This window comes from Rutidosis leptorrhynchoides, chromosome 10 (genome assembly GCF_046630445.1).
Source record: "Rutidosis leptorrhynchoides isolate AG116_Rl617_1_P2 chromosome 10, CSIRO_AGI_Rlap_v1, whole genome shotgun sequence".
Taxonomy (NCBI): Eukaryota; Viridiplantae; Streptophyta; class Magnoliopsida; order Asterales; family Asteraceae; genus Rutidosis; species Rutidosis leptorrhynchoides.
Window position 1 is genome coordinate 34731535 of NC_092342.1, and position 18326 is coordinate 34749860.

The following is an 18326-nucleotide window of genomic DNA, read 5'->3' on the forward strand; positions in this document are numbered from 1 at the left end:
TCAAACATACACCAAATCCACAGCCCCCCAACATACTGAAATTGAACATCTTCGAATCCTTCTTCCTTGAAAACTGTACGAATACTAGACATTGTCTGCACATCCTTTAGTTTTATCAAGATCGATTCCATTGGATTGGACATTTGCACAAGGTCCTGCTCCGTTAGAATGACCTTTTTAACCGGAACATGTTCATTAACCTTAACGGTGTCCGAAACCACAGTAGCACATGTACCATTATTCTTATTACTAGATACAGTATGTGACTCGTCCCCCTTTTTAAATTGATTCTATTCCTGTTATTGAACAGGGGGTTTCGTTTTGTTATATTTTGCATGATATCCTTCTCCACGTTGAAACCTGGCTACTTCGCATAAAGATTCATGTCATCCACTCGTATAGTTGACAAGAGTTTAGCGAACGTTATTGGATCTTTCACATCCTCAAATCCAAATCGTGTACCAAGTCTCGATTTTTTAAACGCCACATATGAGTCCACTATATGGCCATATGATTCACAAATCGACCATAAACCCTTGCGGTCTACCTGATCCGGGATCATTGATATGCTTATTATATACCAATAATTAAATATGCACTGATCTTTACCCTTTGTATTTCATTGTTAGACTATAGTTGTTGTTGAGTAATTTCTTGTGATAGTATGTAGGTGTTTCACATTACTACAAAGGGTATATGAAACTCAAGCCACCAAATGATTTCTTACAATGATCCCGAAGGTCATCAAATTTTGAAATAGGAAAGGGTGAATGCATCTTCTATATCAAATGGACATCTATTAGCCAGTTGATGTAACATACTGAACAAGTTGGTATGTAACTTCTTTTATTCTAGAAAAATTTACTTAATGCATGTGGCAAAATGAGTGGGTTGAACTAATTATCATTCTAAATGGTTGGTGACCCACTTCTGTTTTGCTTTTCTTAAGATGCATATGAAAATGTTTAAAGTATTTTAATGTGGTTTCTGAATCATGTATTTTGGATGAAAGATTAGAAAAATAAAGTGTAAGTTTTATATTTGGTTTCAGAATTATGTATTTTAGATAAAAGATTAGAAAAATAAAGTGTGGAATGAACTTGAGAAGATTAAAGAGAGTACTTTGATTAAAGAGTAGTTTGATATGTATTCTGAAATATGTTTTATATTTTGTATTTTCTTTTGACATATGATGCTATGGTGCATACGTTTCCATGTTCGTTTGTTGAGTCTTTGTCTTTTTAACAACATAACCTTTCATCAATGGGCCTTGGTTATTTTTTTAATTAAAAAAACAAAGAAAACGTATTAAATTAGACTAAATTAGATGGCGTGGTCGAAATTTCAAGGTTTACTCACACCTGCATTCACTCACACTCACCCGACATGCACCATCACTTTCATCACCATACGGCTTAATGTAAAAAATAGCTAATGGTAAATCTTCATAGTGTGTTATACAATTGTTAGCAGCGTAGCGCGCACCCCTCAATCTTATTATAACCATCTACACACAATAGTTTAACCTAACAATAGTTTAAGCATTGGGCTAAATTGTTTAAGCATCATTTTATTATTTTTGTATAACATATAAAATACAGTAGTCCGTAGAAAATATAAATATATAAAATAATTATAAATATAAATATAAATATGTGCGACTTGTTCTAAACTAGTATCTTCCTTTGAAATAGTTTTCCCTCAACATTTGAATGCATATCCTGCCTCCCCCTCTGTTTCTTTCTTTCCTTTAACTTTCTTTTTTATTTTATCCCCTTTTAATTTCATTTAAAATTAACACGAATTTGAAATCTTCATTCCAACTCTCATTCTATCCATCTGTTACCAAATTATCATCTACATTCAAAAACACCATGAAATTCTTTCAATCAGTATCCTCTGATACCCAACTAACCGATTTCAAATGCGCTTCTATTAGCTGTCTTTCAAGACTAATTTACCGCTTGCCATGTTTTAGTAGTCATACCACACACCACCGCATCGCTGAATCAACATAGCTTTGTTATACTGCTGGCAATCCCGGAGTTGTAGCGAAGTTAATGGGATTAGATTCAATTCCACAAAGGGTTCGTTCGGTTAATGAACGAGAGAATAATCATAATTTAAACGCTCAAAGTCAACCCACTAGTCAAACTCCAATGGTTGTAAAGGTTGAAAAAGGAAAATTCTTCGTTCTTGGCTTTGAATCAGGATGCAAAGGTAAAGATAAAAACTTTAAATGATCTGATCTCGCTTATATTCTTCATTTTGATAACCAGACTCAAAACCTTGGTGTTTAGCTGTTATATATAAGTTGACATATATATTGTTTATTTATTTATTTTGATGGTTTCCAGTGGTTTCCAGCCGTCATCTAGATGGCTCTGTTCCAGCCGTCATCTAGATGTTCAAAGCTGCCGACGTTGACAACCCGTATGGAAGTGTCAAACTTGAACACGATGACGGCCGCCAACTTCTGCCAACCTTCTTCGTTCACACCATTCACCGCCATAGAATTTTTGCTATAAATAGAGATGCAAACTTTCATTGTAAATCATCCCAAAATCACTCAGAGAAGTGTAATCACAACCTAGAGAGTGTGTGTGAGTTTGAGAGTTTTTTTTTGTAAGAGTTTTGTAATACTCTGTAATCTATTCTTGTGAGTAATAGAGTTATTTTCTCTCAAATTTATATCTCCCAACGTCCAGGCGATCCTCTCTTCCCAATAAGGGGTATCAAGAGCTTAGTTAGAGACGTTGGTTGAGTTTTTGAGTCTTCTGAAGTTTCCTCAAAATTCAATTTTGAGTGTACCATTGGATTCGTCTCGTCGAACCGAGTCCAACGCAAAAAACGGTGACTTAAACGGAGTTATAACGAGCCCAGAAAACGTGGTCAAAGTTTGGTCAATCGCCGGAATCTTGCCGGAGAAGACGACCGGTGCCGGAATTTTCGCCGGAGAAGACGATCACTGTAGCAGCCATGTAGCAATTCACTGTAGCAGCCCTGTAGCAATTCACTGTAGCAGCTGGCGGCACTGCAGCAAGTTCCTGTAGCAGTACTGTAGCAAGTTCCTGTAGCAGTACTGTAGCAATTCTGAAATTTTACAATTTGGTCCCTGAAATTTTCAGAATTTCATTTTTGGTCCCTGAAGTTTATAAAAATTATAATTTTGCAGCGTAAGTGAAATTTAAGCCGCGAAGTGTCTATTCCACCATTTTCAACCGTTCTGGACGTAACGGTGATTTCTGTTTTCTACAATTCAACTCTGTTTGTGTTGAAAAATTGTTTGTAAGGTGATAATGTCCATAGAAGAGTCAACATCATCTTCGGGAGCTATGATTATGCTCACAGCCACAAACTACACGCTGTGGAAACCTCGGATGGAAGATCTCCTCAGCTGTAAGGATTTGTTCGATCCTATTGAATTGAAGGGTATAAACCCTGATTCTGCCAAAGAGAAATAGTGGAAGAAATCAAACCGAAAAACTATTAGTCAGATCCGTCAATGGATTGATCATAGTGTCTTCCACCATGTTGCACAAGAGACAGACGCATATGTCCTCTGGAAAAAGTTGGAGGACATGTACCAGGCCAAGACTGCTCAGAATAAAGCCCTGTTGATGAGGCGTTTAGTCAACATGAAGCTTAAAAGTGGAACTTCAGTTGCCGAACATACCAGTGAGTTCCAGAGCTTGGTCAACCAGTTATCGTCTGTAGAGATGCCGCTTGGCGATGAAGTTCAGGCACTACTGCTACTTAGTTCCCTTCCCGATAGTTGGGAAACGCTGGTAGTAACACTCAGCAACTCAGCCTCGAATGGCAAACTTACCATGTCAATGGTCAAGGATGCCCTATTCAGTGAAGAGGCAAGGAGAAAGGACATGGGCACAGATCAGACTCATGTCTTTGTCATCGAGAATCGGGGGAGACAACGAATGAGTAGCAAAAACAAATGGAGAGGTAGAAGCAAGAGCAGGGGCAGGTCAGCTGATGGCAGAAAACCGACATATAAATGCCATCATTGTGGATTAGAGGGACATATGAAAAAGAACTGCTATAGATTGAAAGAGGAACAAGGTCAAAGCAGTTCACAGCCGAAGAATAAGGGTGGAGAAACATTAGTTGCTATCACAGGTGATGTAGCTTACTGTTCAACCCATGATGAGACATGCCTTCACGTCTCACGAGAAGACACAGAATGGGTGGTAGATACTGCAGCTTCCTACCACGTGACTCCATACAAGGAATACTTCACAACATACAAAGCTGGTGACTTTGGAGCTGTGATGATGGGAAATTCCAGTTCCGCTGAGATTGTCGGAATTGGTGATGTCAAGATAAAGACAAGTTCTGAGAGCATAATCACTTTGAAGGATGTCCGCCATGTGCCAGATCTTCGGCTGAATTTACTCTCTGTGGTAGCTCTAGACAAACAAGGCTATGATAGTCATTTCTGTAAAGGCACATGGAAATTGTCAAGAGGCGCTATGATAGTCGCTCGAGGACACATTTGTGGCACACTATACAAAACTCATGTGAAGATCTGCACAGACAGCCTTAATGTTGCAGAAAAGGAGGCTTCACAAAATTTATTGCACCAGAGACTCGGTCACATGAGTGAGAAAGGGTTGTCTACCCTAATAAATAAGAAGCTTATCAATGTAGACAAGGACGCTGCACTAGATCCTTGCAATCATTGTCTGTTTGGTAAGCAGCATAGAGTCTCGTTTAATTCCTCTTCAACGAGAATATCAGAGTTACTCAGTCTGGTACACTCTGATGTTTGCGGTCCCTTGGAGGTTGAATCAATTGGCGGCAACCGATACTTTCTAACATTTATCGATGATGCTTCTCGAAAGGTGTGGGTATATTTCTTGCGGACGAAGGACCAGGTGTTCGATTACTTCAAACAGTTCCATGTCATGGTAGAACGTGAGATAGGAAAGAAGTTAAGTGTCTTCGATCCGACAACGGTGGTGAATACTCTTCCAGGCAGTTCGATGCCTATTGCAGATCATATGGCATCCGACATGAGAAAACAGTTCCACGTACCCCTCAACACAATGGTATAGCAGAAAGAATGAACCGAACAATCATGGAACGTGTTCGGAGCATGCTCAGTATGGCTAAGCTACCAAAGCCATTCTGGGGAGAAGCAGTCAGAGCCGCATGTTACTTGATCAACCGATCTCCATCAGTACCACTGAATTTTGAAGTTCCGGAGAAACTTTGGTCTGGAAAGGATCCATCATACTCTCACTTAAGAGTATTTGGATGTTTGGCGTACGCACATGTATCCAAGGAGCTCAGGCAGAAGCTAGATGCAAGGACCACTCCATGCATATTCATAGGCTATGGAGATGAAGAATTTGGATACAAATTATGGGATCCAAAGGAGAAAAAGGTGATCAGAAGTAGGGACGTAGTGTTCCATGAAAGCCAGACAATAGAAGATATTGAAAAGCCCACAATATCTCAGAAGTCAAATGTTGCTGCTCAGGTGCCAGAGGCAACAACGGAATCATTCATGAGAAATGAATTTTGAGTGCAAGAAGAAATGCCAGAAGTAGAAGATAATGAAGAAAATGACGGTGCTGAGCAGGGGGAGCCCCAACCCCATCTGCCAGACATTCCAGAACCATCACAAGGCCAAGATGATGGTGGATCTCCTCAGAATATTCCAGAAGTTCGTAGATCTGAACGAAGCCGGATTCCATCGAGTAGATATCCAGAATCCGAGTACCTTCTACTTACTGAAGATGGAGAACCAGAGAGTTTTCATGAAGAGTAACTCATAAGGATAAAGAAAAATGGTTGCTCGCAATGCATGATGAGATGGATTCTCTGCAGAAAAATTAAACTTATGAGATTGTAGAACTTCCACGCGGGAAGAAGGCACTGAAAAACAAATGGGTGTTCAAGCTGAAAAAGGATGGTAGTGAAAAAGTGATGAAATACAAAGCACGGCTTGTAGTCAAAGGATTCCAACAGAAGAAAGGGATTGATTTTGACGAGATATTTTCACCAGTAGTCAAGATGACTTCAATTAGAGTCATACTTGAATTGGTCGCAAGTATGAACTTGGAGCTTGAACAGATGGATGTAAAGACAGCTTTTCTTCATGGAGATTTACAAGAAGAAATTTACATGGAGCAGCCGGAAGGTTTTAAGGTTTCAGGAGATAACCTCGTATGCAAGCTGAAGAAAAGTTTATATGGTTTGAAGCAGGCACCTAGGCAGAGGTACAAGAAGTTTGACTCGTTCATGGTGAGTCAAGGGTACAAGAAAACTGCAGCAGATGAGTGTGTCTACATTCAGAAGTTTTCTAAAGGAAATTTCGTTGCTCTTCTACTATATGTAGACGATATTTTGATCGTAGGGAAAGACGCAACGAAGATCAACCATCTGAAGAAGGAACTCTCGAAGTCTTTTGACATGAAAGACTTAGGACAGGCTCAACAGATTTTGGGAATGCAGATAACTCGAGACAGGAAGAATAAAAGGTTATGGCTATCTCAGGAGAAGTATATTGAACGAGTGCTTTCACGTTTCAATATGAACAATGCCAAACCTGTTAGCATTCCATTAGCCAACCATTTTAATTTAAGCAAGAGTTCTTGTCCCTCATCCAAGGAAGAGATCGGGGAGATGTCTTCAGTACCATATTCTTCAGCAGTTGGAAGTTTAATGTATGCGATGGTGTGTACAAGGCCCGATATTGCTCATGCAGTGGGAACGGTGAGTCGTTTTCTCTCTAACCCCGAGAAAGAGCATTGGAATGCAGTAAAATGGATTCTCAGATATCTTAAAGGTACAACGAATCTATGTCTTTCTTACGGGGGAGCTGATCCAATCTTGAAAGGCTATACAGATGCGGATATGGCCGGAGATCCTGATAGTAGGAAATCTACTTCAGGATTCATTTACACTTTTGCAGGAGGAGCTATTTCATGGCAGTCAAGACTACAGAGGTGTGTTGCATTATCCACAACTGAAGCAGAGTATATTGCTGCCGCAGAAGCTGGAAAAGAAATGTTGTGGTTAAAGCGTTATCTCCAAGAATTTGGAATCAAGCAAAAGGAGTATAGGGTACATTGTGACAGTCAGAGTGCTCTAGATTTGAGCAAGAACTCCATGTACCATTCCCGTACAAAACATATTGATATTCGCTATCATTGGATACGCGAGGTAATTGATCGACAACTGTTGAGACTAGTCAAGATCCATACAAAGGAGAATCCTGCGGATATGTTAACGAAGGTGGTGACTCAAGAGAAGTTGAAGTTATGCAGAGACATAACTAGAATGTTCGTGGATTCGACTGGAGGGGGAGAATCGATGGTTTCCAGTGGTTTCCAGCCGTCATCTAGATGACTCTGTTCCAGCCGTCATCTAGAAGTTCAAAGCTGCCGACGTTGACAACCCGTATGGAAGTGGCAAACTTGAACACGATGACGGCCGCCAACTTCCGCCAACCTTCTTCGTTCACACCATTCACCGCCATAGAATTTTTGCTATAAATAGAGATGCAAACTTTCATTGTAAATCATTCCAAAATCACTCAGAGAAGTGTAATCACAACCTAGAGAGTGTGTGTGAGTTTGAGAGTTTTTTTTTGTAAGAGTTTTGTAATACTCTGTAATCTATTCTTGTGAGTAATAGAGTTATTTTCTCTCAAATTTATATCCCCCAACGTTCAGGCGATCCTCTCTTCCCAACATATTTATTATTATTTTTTTTATAATGATGTTTGATATGTATATGTATGTACACATGCAGGTAAACGTGATTCGAAATCGGATTCAAAGAGAAAATTACTAGATGATTATGGATCGAAGAAGAAGAAGAAACTTGTGATAGAGGCATCAAAAGTTGATTCCGAGTTGGAGTTTTATGATCAATTGCTTCTCGAATTAATATACATTTTCTGAGTTTTTTTTATTCCTTCTTGTATTTTGGTAATTTTCTCAGTTGCCATTACAATAGATTACATCTTCTGTTTGTGTGCTAAATGTGATACTTCAAGATTCAAGGAATTGAAATGAGGAATGCTTATGTAATTTTATAATTTGCCTTCAAAACGACAAACGACAAACGACAAACTGTTGAGTATTGTTCTTTACTGAGTGATAACAGAAAAACATTAAAAAAAAAAAAAAATCAATCTATAACAATGTCCTTCTAATTTTTTGCAACCAAAAAATCATCAAGAATTATTGAATTTTGTTCAACAAAAAGGTTTTACATAAAACCAAATCAACATGGTAGAATCAATGAATCATTAAGTGGTTGGCCTAATCAAACATTCATAATTCCATGTTTTCTCAAAACCACACATAGGTCATTATCTCATATTACTACAAAATTTTAATTCCAAGATCTTCATAACATGTGTCCGTTGATATCTTAATATGTATCCATAAGAAATGCTGTTTCCTCCTTTTAGAATCATAAGAATCAGTTGCAAGGTAGTTAAATAATCAAAATGCGTTAAACTAAATGGATCATATCATATAAGTAGTAAATGTATCAATCTATTACTACTTGTAATGGGTCAAATCAGCCCAGTACTTGTAATGGGTCATGGATCATAAACACCCAAAACCCATCAACAGCCTAGCTACTAATAGCCCACTCCTCCAAATGGGTCATGGGTCTAGACATACCCAAAACATAAATTTATTAAGTGAAAACTATTTATATATATTAATATATAGTACAGAATAGAATCTCAATTTATTATTTTATTACACAGAAAAGAAGATCATTAATAATTCACACCACAATAACACTCACACTTACGTACTGATAAGCAATTCATAAACTTCACACCACAATAATACTCACACGTACGGATAAACAATTCATAAACTTCAAACCATACCACACCACACCACACCACAATAACATTCACCACGTAGGGATAAGCAATTCATAAATTAACTTCACACCACATAATTAACATTTCATGGATCGTTATGGAAGGAGACAAACGAGGTTGCTAGTTCGTTTCCAAATAAGCTTCCTTTTGTGCCAACCCTTTACCTTTTATGTCGAGGCTAGTTGATCCTTCCTGGGACTCGGCTGATCCTTCCTGGGACTCAGCTTTCCATTTAAAATATGACTCATTGATTCTTGTATCCTCAGATTTGTCTTTCATGACGTTGTACAAGCTGATAAGTAAGGTGGGGTATTCTTCACGTACTATCTCCTCAGACTCTAAAGTAACTTTAGTGTGAGAAATAATATTTCTAACGTTTGTTACCAAGTTTATAGCCGGCTTATCAACAATATCTCTCATTCCTTTCAATCGGTCAACTTGTTCTTTTCGAAGGAAAGTAGCATCCATTCCACGTAACTCATCAATCGCTTTCGATAACATCTCCTTCACTTTCAATGACACCCTATTCACTTCCGTTAACACCTTCTCCACTTCTGGTAACACCGTATTCAATTCATCCGTCGCTTTTGATGATTCCACAGTCATTTTCGGCGACTTGTCACGAATCAGTTGTGATATCTCCCTAATCTCTTGTAATAACACCTCAGGCCCATGATAACGTGTCAATACTTTTGACATTTTTTTCAACTGTTCCAATTGTTTGCTTGAACGGGATTTAACTTTCTTTAACTTCTCAGTGGCTATATGTGATTCATTAGCCACCTTCTGTAGGACCGTATTCAATTTCTCTAACTCGGCAACCACTTTCTTTTTCGCATCCTTTTTCGCATCCAATGATTCCTCACCCACTTTGGGTAACTCTTCAATCCCTTTCAATCGATTCTCAATCGCTATCAATAACTGCTCTCCTTGCTCTGTCTGCTCATCAATATATGTCAATAATTCTTCCATTTGTTTCAATTGTTGTTGTGAGAAGGAAGCAACATTAACTGTGTTTAAATTGTTAATCGCCCTAGTCACTTTCGATGACACATGAGTCTCATTCGATAACTTCGTAGACACATCCGTGAAGTCCGCAAGCACATTAAATAGCTTCTTAAACTCTTCATCCCCTACCGCCCCAGTCCCGTTAATATATGTCGATAACTCTTTCATTTTTTTCGATTGTTCTTCTAAAATGGAAGCAACATTAACATTCTGTAAATTGTTAATCGCCGTCTTCACTTCCGATGACACATTAGTTTCATTCCAAAACTTCGTAATCACTTTCTTTAACTGCTCAATCACTTTCGTTATCACCGCCGTCGCTTTCTTTTTCCCCTCAGCTGCTTTCGATGAAAGCTTCTTAATCGCTTCCACTGAACGATCCTCAATCACTTTCAACAACACCTCAGTCCCGAGAGAATCTGTCAATAACTCTTCAATTTCGTTGTGGAGTCTCGTATCCGTCTTTACCATTTCACCTAGGTAATGACGATTTTCGCTAAAAAAATGGGTGACCTTATGTGGTTCAAAACGGATTGGGTGCGCTTCCACCTCTTCAAACTTTGTTCTAATAATAAAGAGTAACAAACAAAATTAAGCATATACAAATTAGTTTAAATTAATGATGATCAATGTCCACTAACAATTTCTAATTATGTTAGTTTTTTTTTTTTAACGGCGAATTTGCATCAGCGGATCATTTATTTCAACGACCCTCATCATTTGCACCCACACACGCTAGAAGGAAACTTCTACCCGGGTTGCTTGGCAACTAATCGCGGGACCTGGGTTGCTTGACAACTAATCGCAGGAAATTGGAGAGAAAACCTTCCGTCCCAGGAATTGAACCCGGGTTACTTGTCAACTAATCGCGGGCCCTTCCACACTGAGGCTTGATACCGTTGAAGCAAACAATTAATAATACTTAATAAACTATATATATTCACATCTTGTTGAGGGCGTTTTTCTTTTGAAAACAACATCGTTTCTATATAAGTCTTCGTTTTTTCGCCAAAGAAAAAAAAACTATATATATATACAAGACATACCCACTGGAACGAACAAGGACTTTAAAGATGAGATCGTGTGCTTCCGGGTGATCTTTGGAGAGTTTTTCTAAAAACTCTTTAGGATAGTCACCGTCGACATCAAGTTCATCTCCAGTGAGAGCGAGGAAACACACTTTTCGTAAAGCTTTTAATTCTTCCTGGAACGAACTTTCCTCATCTATATGAAGTCGTAGTATAGATGAATCAGTCTGTTATCTAACTTTAACAAATTGCTAAAAAAAAATATTAATATAATATAATTTCCGTCATCATATAGATTAAATCTATAAAAAAAAGACTTGCATGGTTCGAATTCGAATTTATACGGTCCGTCCTCGTCGCCCTTGATCAATTCTTTTGAATCTATATGACGTCATCGTATAGATGAATCAGTCTGTTATCTAGCTTTAACAAATTCCTAAAAATAATATAATATAATATCCGTCATCATATACAAGAAATCTATAAAAAAGACTTACCTGCTTCTTTAGGCTTTGGAATGACTTCGCCCGCGACCGATTTTTTTGAATCTATATGACGTCATCGTATAAATGAATCAGTCTGTTATCTAGCTTTAACAAATTCCTAAAAATAATATAATATAATATCCGTCATCATATATATGAAATCTATAAAAAAGACTTACCTAGGCTTTAGAATGACTTCGCCCTCGACCGATTCTTTTGAATCTATATGACGTCATCGTATAGATGAATCAGTCTGTTATCTAGCTTTAACAAATTCATAAAAATAATATAATATAATATCCGTCATCATATAGATGAAATCTATAAAAAAGACTTACCTGCTTCTTTAGGCTTTGGAATGACTTCGCCCTCGACCGATTCTTTTGAATCTATATGACGTCATCGTATAGATGAATCAGTCTGTTATCTAGCTTTAACAAATTCATAAAAATAATATAATATAATATCCGTCATCATATAGATGAAATCCATAAAAAAGACTTACCTGGTTCTTTAGGCTTTGGAATGACTTCGCCCTCGATCGATTCTTTTGAATCTATATGACGTCATCGTATAGATGAATCAGTCTGTTATCTAGCTTTAACAAATTCATAAAAATAATATAATATAGTATCCGTGATCATATAGACGAAATCTATAAAAAAAAATTACCTGCTTCTTTAGGCTTTGGAATGACTTCGCCCTCGACCGATTCTTTTGAATCTATATGACGTCATCGTATAGATGAATCAGTCTGTTATCTAGCTTTAACAAAATCATAAAAATAATATAATATAATATCTGTCATCATATAGACGAAATCTATAAAAAGACTTACCTGCTTCTTTAGGCTTTGGAATGACTTCGCCCTCGACCGATTCTTTTGAATCTATATGACGTCATCGTGTAGATGAATCAGTCTGTTATCTAGCTTTAACAAATTCATAAAAATAATATAATACAGTATCCGTGATCATATAGATGAAATCTATAAAAAAGACTTACCTGCTTCTTTAGGCTTTGGAATGACTTCGCCCTCGACCGATTCTTTTGAATCTATATGACATCATCATATAGATGAATCAGTCTGTTATCTAGCTTTAAAAAATTCCTAAAAATAATATAATATAATATCCGTCATCATATAGATGAAATCTATAAAAAAGACTAACCTGCTTCTTTAGGCTTTGGAATGACTTCGCCCTCGACCGATTCTTTTGAATCTATATGACGTCATCGTATAGATGAATCAGTCTGTTATCTAGCTTTAACAAATTTCTTAAAATAATATAATATAATATCCGTCATCATATATATGAAACCTATAAAAAAGACTTACTTGCTTCTTTAGGTTTTGGAATGACTTCGCCCTCGACCGATTCTTTTGAATCTATATGACGTGATCGTATAGATGAATCAGTCTGTTATCTAGCTTTAACAAATTCCTAAAAATAATATAATATAATATCCGTCATCATATAGATGAAATGTATACAAAAAGACTTACCTGCTTCTTTAGGCTTTGGAATGACTTCGTCCTCGACCGATTCTTTTGAATCTATATGACGTTATCGTATAGATGAATCAGACTGTTATCTAGCTTTAACAAATTCCTAAAAATAATATAAGATAATATCCGTCATCATATAGATGAAATCTATAAAAAAGACTCACATGCTTCTTTAGGCTTTGGAATAACTTCGCCCTCGACCGATTCTTTTGAATCTACATGATGTCATCGTATAGATGAATCAGTCTGTTATCTAGCTTTAACAAATTCATAAAAATAATATAATATAATATCCGTCATCATATAGATGAAATCTATAAAAAAGACTTACCTGCTTCTTTAGGCTTTGGAATGACTTCGCCCTCGATCGATTCTTTTGAATCTATATGACGTCATCGTATAGATGAATCAGTCTGTTATCTAGCTTTAACAAATTCTTAAAAATAATATAATATTATATCCATCATCATATAGATGAAATCTATAAAAAAGACTCACCTGCTTCTTTAGGCTTTGGAATGACTTCGCCCTTGACCGATTCTTTTGAATCTATATGACGTCATCGTATAGATGAATCAGTTTGTTATCTTGCTTTAACAAATTCCTAAAAATAATACACTTCTTCCGTCCTATATTAATTGTCCCCATTTGACTTTTAAAGTTTTTTGTTGTCAACTTTAACCGTAAATATTTTTATTTGTGTTATAATAATACTCCGTATTTGATAAAATTTATATGAATGAGTGGAGTTTTTAAACTAGTTTTTATTTATATATCTTTTATCAAATCAAATAATATATAATACAAATAAAAATATTTACTGTCAAAGTTGTAAAATAAAGAATTTGAGAACATGTGGATAGTTAATGTGAGATGGAGAGTAATATAATATCTGTCATCATATAAATGAAATCTATAATTGACTTACCTGTTTTTTTTCTACACAAAAGCGATAGATCTTCAACCTTTGCAATGTAAGAATTAACAGAACTATTTTTGCATATCTTGACATTATCTTTTGTTAAATTTACGTGCTTCCTTTTAGGCTTATGGTTATGCAAAGCCACGAATCCTTCAACAATGTCCCTAAATTAATTATTAACTAATTAAGTATTAAAAGGATTTGTAAAATGGATAAAACTATCATGTAAATAATTAAGAATTCGGAATTAGTCAAGAAACAAATATGATGGCAAAGAAAAACACACACACACACATATTATACATGTATTATTAATTACTAGCTAACCTGACAAACTTTTCCTTCATCTCAGGTTTCCGAAGCTCTGGCATTTGTAGAGATTCACTTAAGGTACGGTAAACATCTTCGGAACCATAACGATAGTAGTACGCATCATCGGATTGATGTGTAATTAGAATGTTGGGATGATAATGACGATTTTTGTAACCTTCCTTTTCAAGTCTCTTTAAAAGATCATCACCAACTTTAACATTTTTTCTATCTTTTAGAATCGATGTCATTTTTATTACTGAACCCAAGATGGTTTCTTCTACTTTCTGAGATCTAGTCTTAGAAGCGGCTTCTAACTCAATGCGTTTTTTCTCATTACGTTCAACTTTGGCCAAATACGTATCAAAATTATAAGCTTGGGGAACGGTATTATGTAATGGAGAACTATATACCCCATAACACAGCTTGCAATTTTCATGTCCACCATATTTGAATTCAGTAAACTGGATATAGCGTTGTTCACAACCAAAATAAACTGTGTATACAGTTCTCTTTAGCTTGATTTCATACTCATACTTACCATTACGATTCTTATATTCATAATCATATTTATATACATCAGAATGGTCATCTACTTTTGCATTCAGCCATACTTTATCAGAAGAAGAAGAAGAAGAAGAAGAAGAAGAAGAAGAAGCGTATCCTGCAATTCGAATTACATCACTCATCCCGTTTGGAAGTGGCTGAAAATAGCAAGAGATATTAATTAGGTAAGCTGAGCGAGAGTGATGATATTGAAAAGATTAAGCTAAGCTAGCTTGTCAGTAATTAATGTGATACGATCTCTTGAAAGTTCATTAATTTTTATTTTTTTTACTTTTTTTTCAAGGTTTTATTGTTGGTGTTGCATGTATACCTAAGTATCAAACTTTTTAAAAAAAAAAAAAAAAAAAGTACCAATCATTTAACCATGAACAATATACGGAGTACTTATGTACATTATTTTTTATTATAATTAAATGAAAATGAAAAAAAAGGAGTAGATCGACGGACCCTACGTACATACCTTGTCTTCTTTACCCTCCTTACACTCATAGAACTCCCCGTCAGCTTTGCGACACATGTAGTAACCACACTCTTTGTAATCCCCTTCTATAGAGTATATTGGTTTTTTGCTCAATGGATACACTTTACTTTTATTAGGTTGTAGTATATTTTTAAGATCAACAGATGTTTTCCACACGCGCAGTTCCTCTGTCGATTCATCAATCATCAAACATATTGGGGAGACAGAGAAGACAAAGTTCCATTTTGATATGCCCACAAACCTATAAATAATGATAGGTTCTCCCTTCTTTTGAAGCACTTCATCCTCAGTTTCGAAAAGATGTCTTTGCTCATGGGCCTTAGTCTTATCAGCATTGTCTATAAATTTAAGAACCGGGTGATCTTCTCTTGCAATTCCCATAATTGACGAAACAGTTTTATTGAAATTTGCTGTACTTCTAAAAAAATAACAAAGCAGTTTGACTTGTAATCAAATTTGGGTTATGCAAAAATCATTTACTGTATATATATATCAACTGAAATTTAATATATATCAACTGAAATTTAATTTACTCGTAATATTTTTCTACAAGATGATGGTACTATAAATAAAACAGTATCAAATATATATGCTTGGAATGTGATATACAATTGGTCTGTCTCCTGCACATGATTCGCTTTCAATATAAACACCATATATGCTTAATTAGCACGTGATTAAGATTAGTACTCTAGTAGCTAATAGTAGCCAGATTGTTAGTACTATATATATGTAATTCTGACGTAACAATCATTCGCTTACGAGTTACAACAATTCAAATTCAATTTCATTACTCTATCTTTGTGTGAGTTTCGAAATAGAATCTATTAATTAGTTCAACTTCAGTTACAATTAGCCTAGATGTTCATAACAACTACCGATATCCAGATGACCGATTTGAGAAAAAAAAAAATTTCAGCTAATTTTAGATTCGAGTGTTTAAAGACGATTCAAACTAGTTTACGATGGTGTCATGGTGATATCTAGCTACAACGAGTTCAGCTGTTGATGAGAGTACGAGGAAATATATGAATGATTAGTTGAACAATTAAGATATGGCAGAAAAGAATAATCAAAATTAATTAGGTAGTTTACATGGAGATGAGGGAAAACCACGTACCAGTAAAACACTAGAAGATATGATACTTATTGTTCACCGAAGAATCACGTTAATTAAACATTAAACATAATAATAATAATAATAATAAAGAGAGAACCTTTGATTTGATTTGAAAAGTGTGTTTGTTATGTAATTTATGAAAACCTTTAGATTGATTTTTTAACTGTATATATGAGTAGCAAAGCAACCTTCAATTTGGGGGTATTATTTATCAACACTTGATGGTAATTAAAGACACGTTTTTTGACATTTTCCGGCCGGCCACCTTCCTTTTCTTTTCCTTTTCATTAATTTAAGGTCATCTTGAGGTTGGTCCCACCAATTTTTTTTTCCTTTTTTTTTTCTTTTTCCCTTTGGCTTTTTCTTCTACATTTTCGTCGCAAATGTCTGATGACCCACTTTCCTCATTTTAAACCCTTTTCAAAATCTATATATATTTATATACTAGTTTTATAAACTCGTGCATTACTCGACAATTATATAAATTAGTATTGATACTTATCACATGTATAACATAATTGTTGGAGATATGGAGAACTTTAAACAATTAGAAGGAAGATTCCAGGAAACTCACACGAAACTTCCACGAAGTTGTTAGGAAACTCACAAGTAGCTTCCACGAAGTTGTTAGGAAACTCACATGTAGCTTCCACGAAGTTGTGAGGAAATTCACATTTAGCTTCCACGAAGCTGTCAGAAAACTCACATGTAGCCTCCATGAAGCTGTCAGGAAACTCACATGAAGCTTCAAGGAATTGTTTTTACCTTACTCCTTAAACCATTCTATAAATAGACCCTCTTGTAACTCATTGTAAACACACCACAAATATTCAGTAAATACATTCTCTAGTTGGTCCGTGGACTAAAGCAATCACAACGATTGCATATAACCACGTTATCTCTTGTGTCGATTTACATTTCTTGCATTTTTTATTCTTTCGTTCATTAAGTGAGTTAGTAATCTTGTAGAATTACTATCGGTGAGTGATCTTGTTGAATCACTTGCGTTGTTTTGGGTCCTAATATCATTACAACTGGTATCAGAGCAAAAGGTTTCGTTAAGGGAACGATGGCGGAAGACGGGAAGTTTAGAATCGACCGATTCGATGGGAAAGACTTTGGCTTTTGGAAGATGCAAATTGAAGATTACTTGTATCAAAAGAAGCTACACCAACCCTTGTTAGAGACCAAGCCTGAAAGCATGAACGATGTCGATTGGACGCTTTTGGATCGTCAAGCTTTGGGCGCTATTCGTCTTTCACTTGCTAAGAACGTTGCATACAACGTTGTGAATGAGAAGACAACGTTTGCTTGCTTGAAAGCACTCTCTAACATGTATGAGAAACCTACCGCTTCTAATAAGGTATTTCTCATGCGTCAATTGTTCAATACAAAGATGAAGGAAGGTACGAGTGCAACGGATCATATCAATGAATTTAATAATATCGTTTCAAGGCTTGAATCGGTAGAGATTAAGTTTGATGATGAACTAAAAGCTCTAATCTTGCTTTCATCATTACCGGAAAGTTGGTCGGGTACGGTTACCGCGGTTAGTAGCTCTACGGGAACTACTAAGCTAGCGTTTGAAGCAATAAGGGATTTGATTCTTGGTGAAGATACTCGTAGGAGAAACTCGGGGGAATCGACATCCGGTTCTTTGTTAAGTACCGACAACCGTGGTAGAAAATTTGATCGCGGTGAGAAGAAGGGTAGAAAGAAGTCTAAGAAGAGGTATCCATCGAAAGATAGAAGTGAAGCTGTTTGTTGGGGTTGCAATCAAATAGGGCACTTTCAAAGGAATTGTAAAAATGATCTGGTGAAAGGTGTTGTGATGACCCGGGAATTTCCGACCAAATTTAAACTTGATCTTTATATGTTTTTGACACGATAAGCAAAGTCTGTAATGTTGATGTTTTCAAAAACTTTGAATTGTGTTCATGTAATCAATTACCCTTCGACTATTCTCGACGATTCACGAACAATTGTTTGTAAATAAAAATTTATATATATACAAA

General features: G+C 36.1%; 2 protein-coding genes across 4 annotated transcripts; both read right to left on the reverse strand.

Annotated features, from left to right (window-relative positions):
* Positions 1-8722: 8722 nt before the first annotated feature.
* LOC139871933 (uncharacterized) lies at positions 8723-11317 on the reverse strand. The gene is made up of 3 exons (XM_071859691.1): positions 11239-11317; positions 10936-11113; positions 8723-10454 (listed from the first exon to the last, which is right to left on the reverse strand). The coding sequence occupies exon 3, from the start codon at positions 10358-10360 to the stop codon at positions 9002-9004; it is 1359 nt and encodes a 452-aa protein (XP_071715792.1). The 5' UTR covers positions 10361-10454; positions 10936-11113; positions 11239-11317; the 3' UTR covers positions 8723-9001.
* Positions 11318-11788: 471 nt separating this feature from the next.
* LOC139871932 (uncharacterized) lies at positions 11789-16486 on the reverse strand. Of its 3 annotated transcripts, XM_071859688.1 has the most exons (9): positions 16312-16486; positions 15171-15609; positions 14162-14847; positions 13841-13998; positions 13411-13461; positions 13244-13294; positions 13077-13127; positions 12910-12960; positions 12705-12792 (listed from the first exon to the last, which is right to left on the reverse strand). In XM_071859688.1, exons 2-9 carry the CDS (start codon positions 15570-15572, stop codon positions 12725-12727), a joined length of 1518 nt encoding a protein of 505 aa, XP_071715789.1. In that variant the 5' UTR covers positions 15573-15609; positions 16312-16486; the 3' UTR covers positions 12705-12724. The 3 variants fall into 3 exon arrangements, with proteins under 3 accessions (XP_071715791.1, XP_071715789.1, XP_071715790.1); XM_071859689.1 differs by lacking the exons at positions 13244-13294; positions 13411-13461; XM_071859690.1 differs by lacking the exons at positions 12705-12792; positions 12910-12960; positions 13077-13127; positions 13244-13294; positions 13411-13461 and adding exons at positions 11789-11958; positions 12241-12291.
* Between the last annotated feature and the right edge of the window lie 1840 nt (positions 16487-18326).

Excerpts from the sequence above, each read along its gene's own strand:
- LOC139871933 (XM_071859691.1), bottom strand. The coding sequence starts at position 10,360 with ATGGTAAAGACGGATACGAGACTCCACAACGAAATTGAAGAGTTATTG.
- LOC139871932 (XM_071859688.1), bottom strand. The coding sequence starts at position 15,572 with ATGGGAATTGCAAGAGAAGATCACCCGGTTCTTAAATTTATAGACAAT. Across the intron at positions 13,462-13,840 it reads TTTGTGTAGAAAAAAAACAG|ATTCAAAAGAATCGGTCAAG; the intron begins GTAAGTCAATTA and ends GACGTCATATAG. Across the intron at positions 12,793-12,909 it reads TCCAAAGCCTAAAGAAGCAG|ATTCAAAAGAATCGGTCGAG; the intron begins GTAAGTCTTTTT and ends CACGTCATATAG.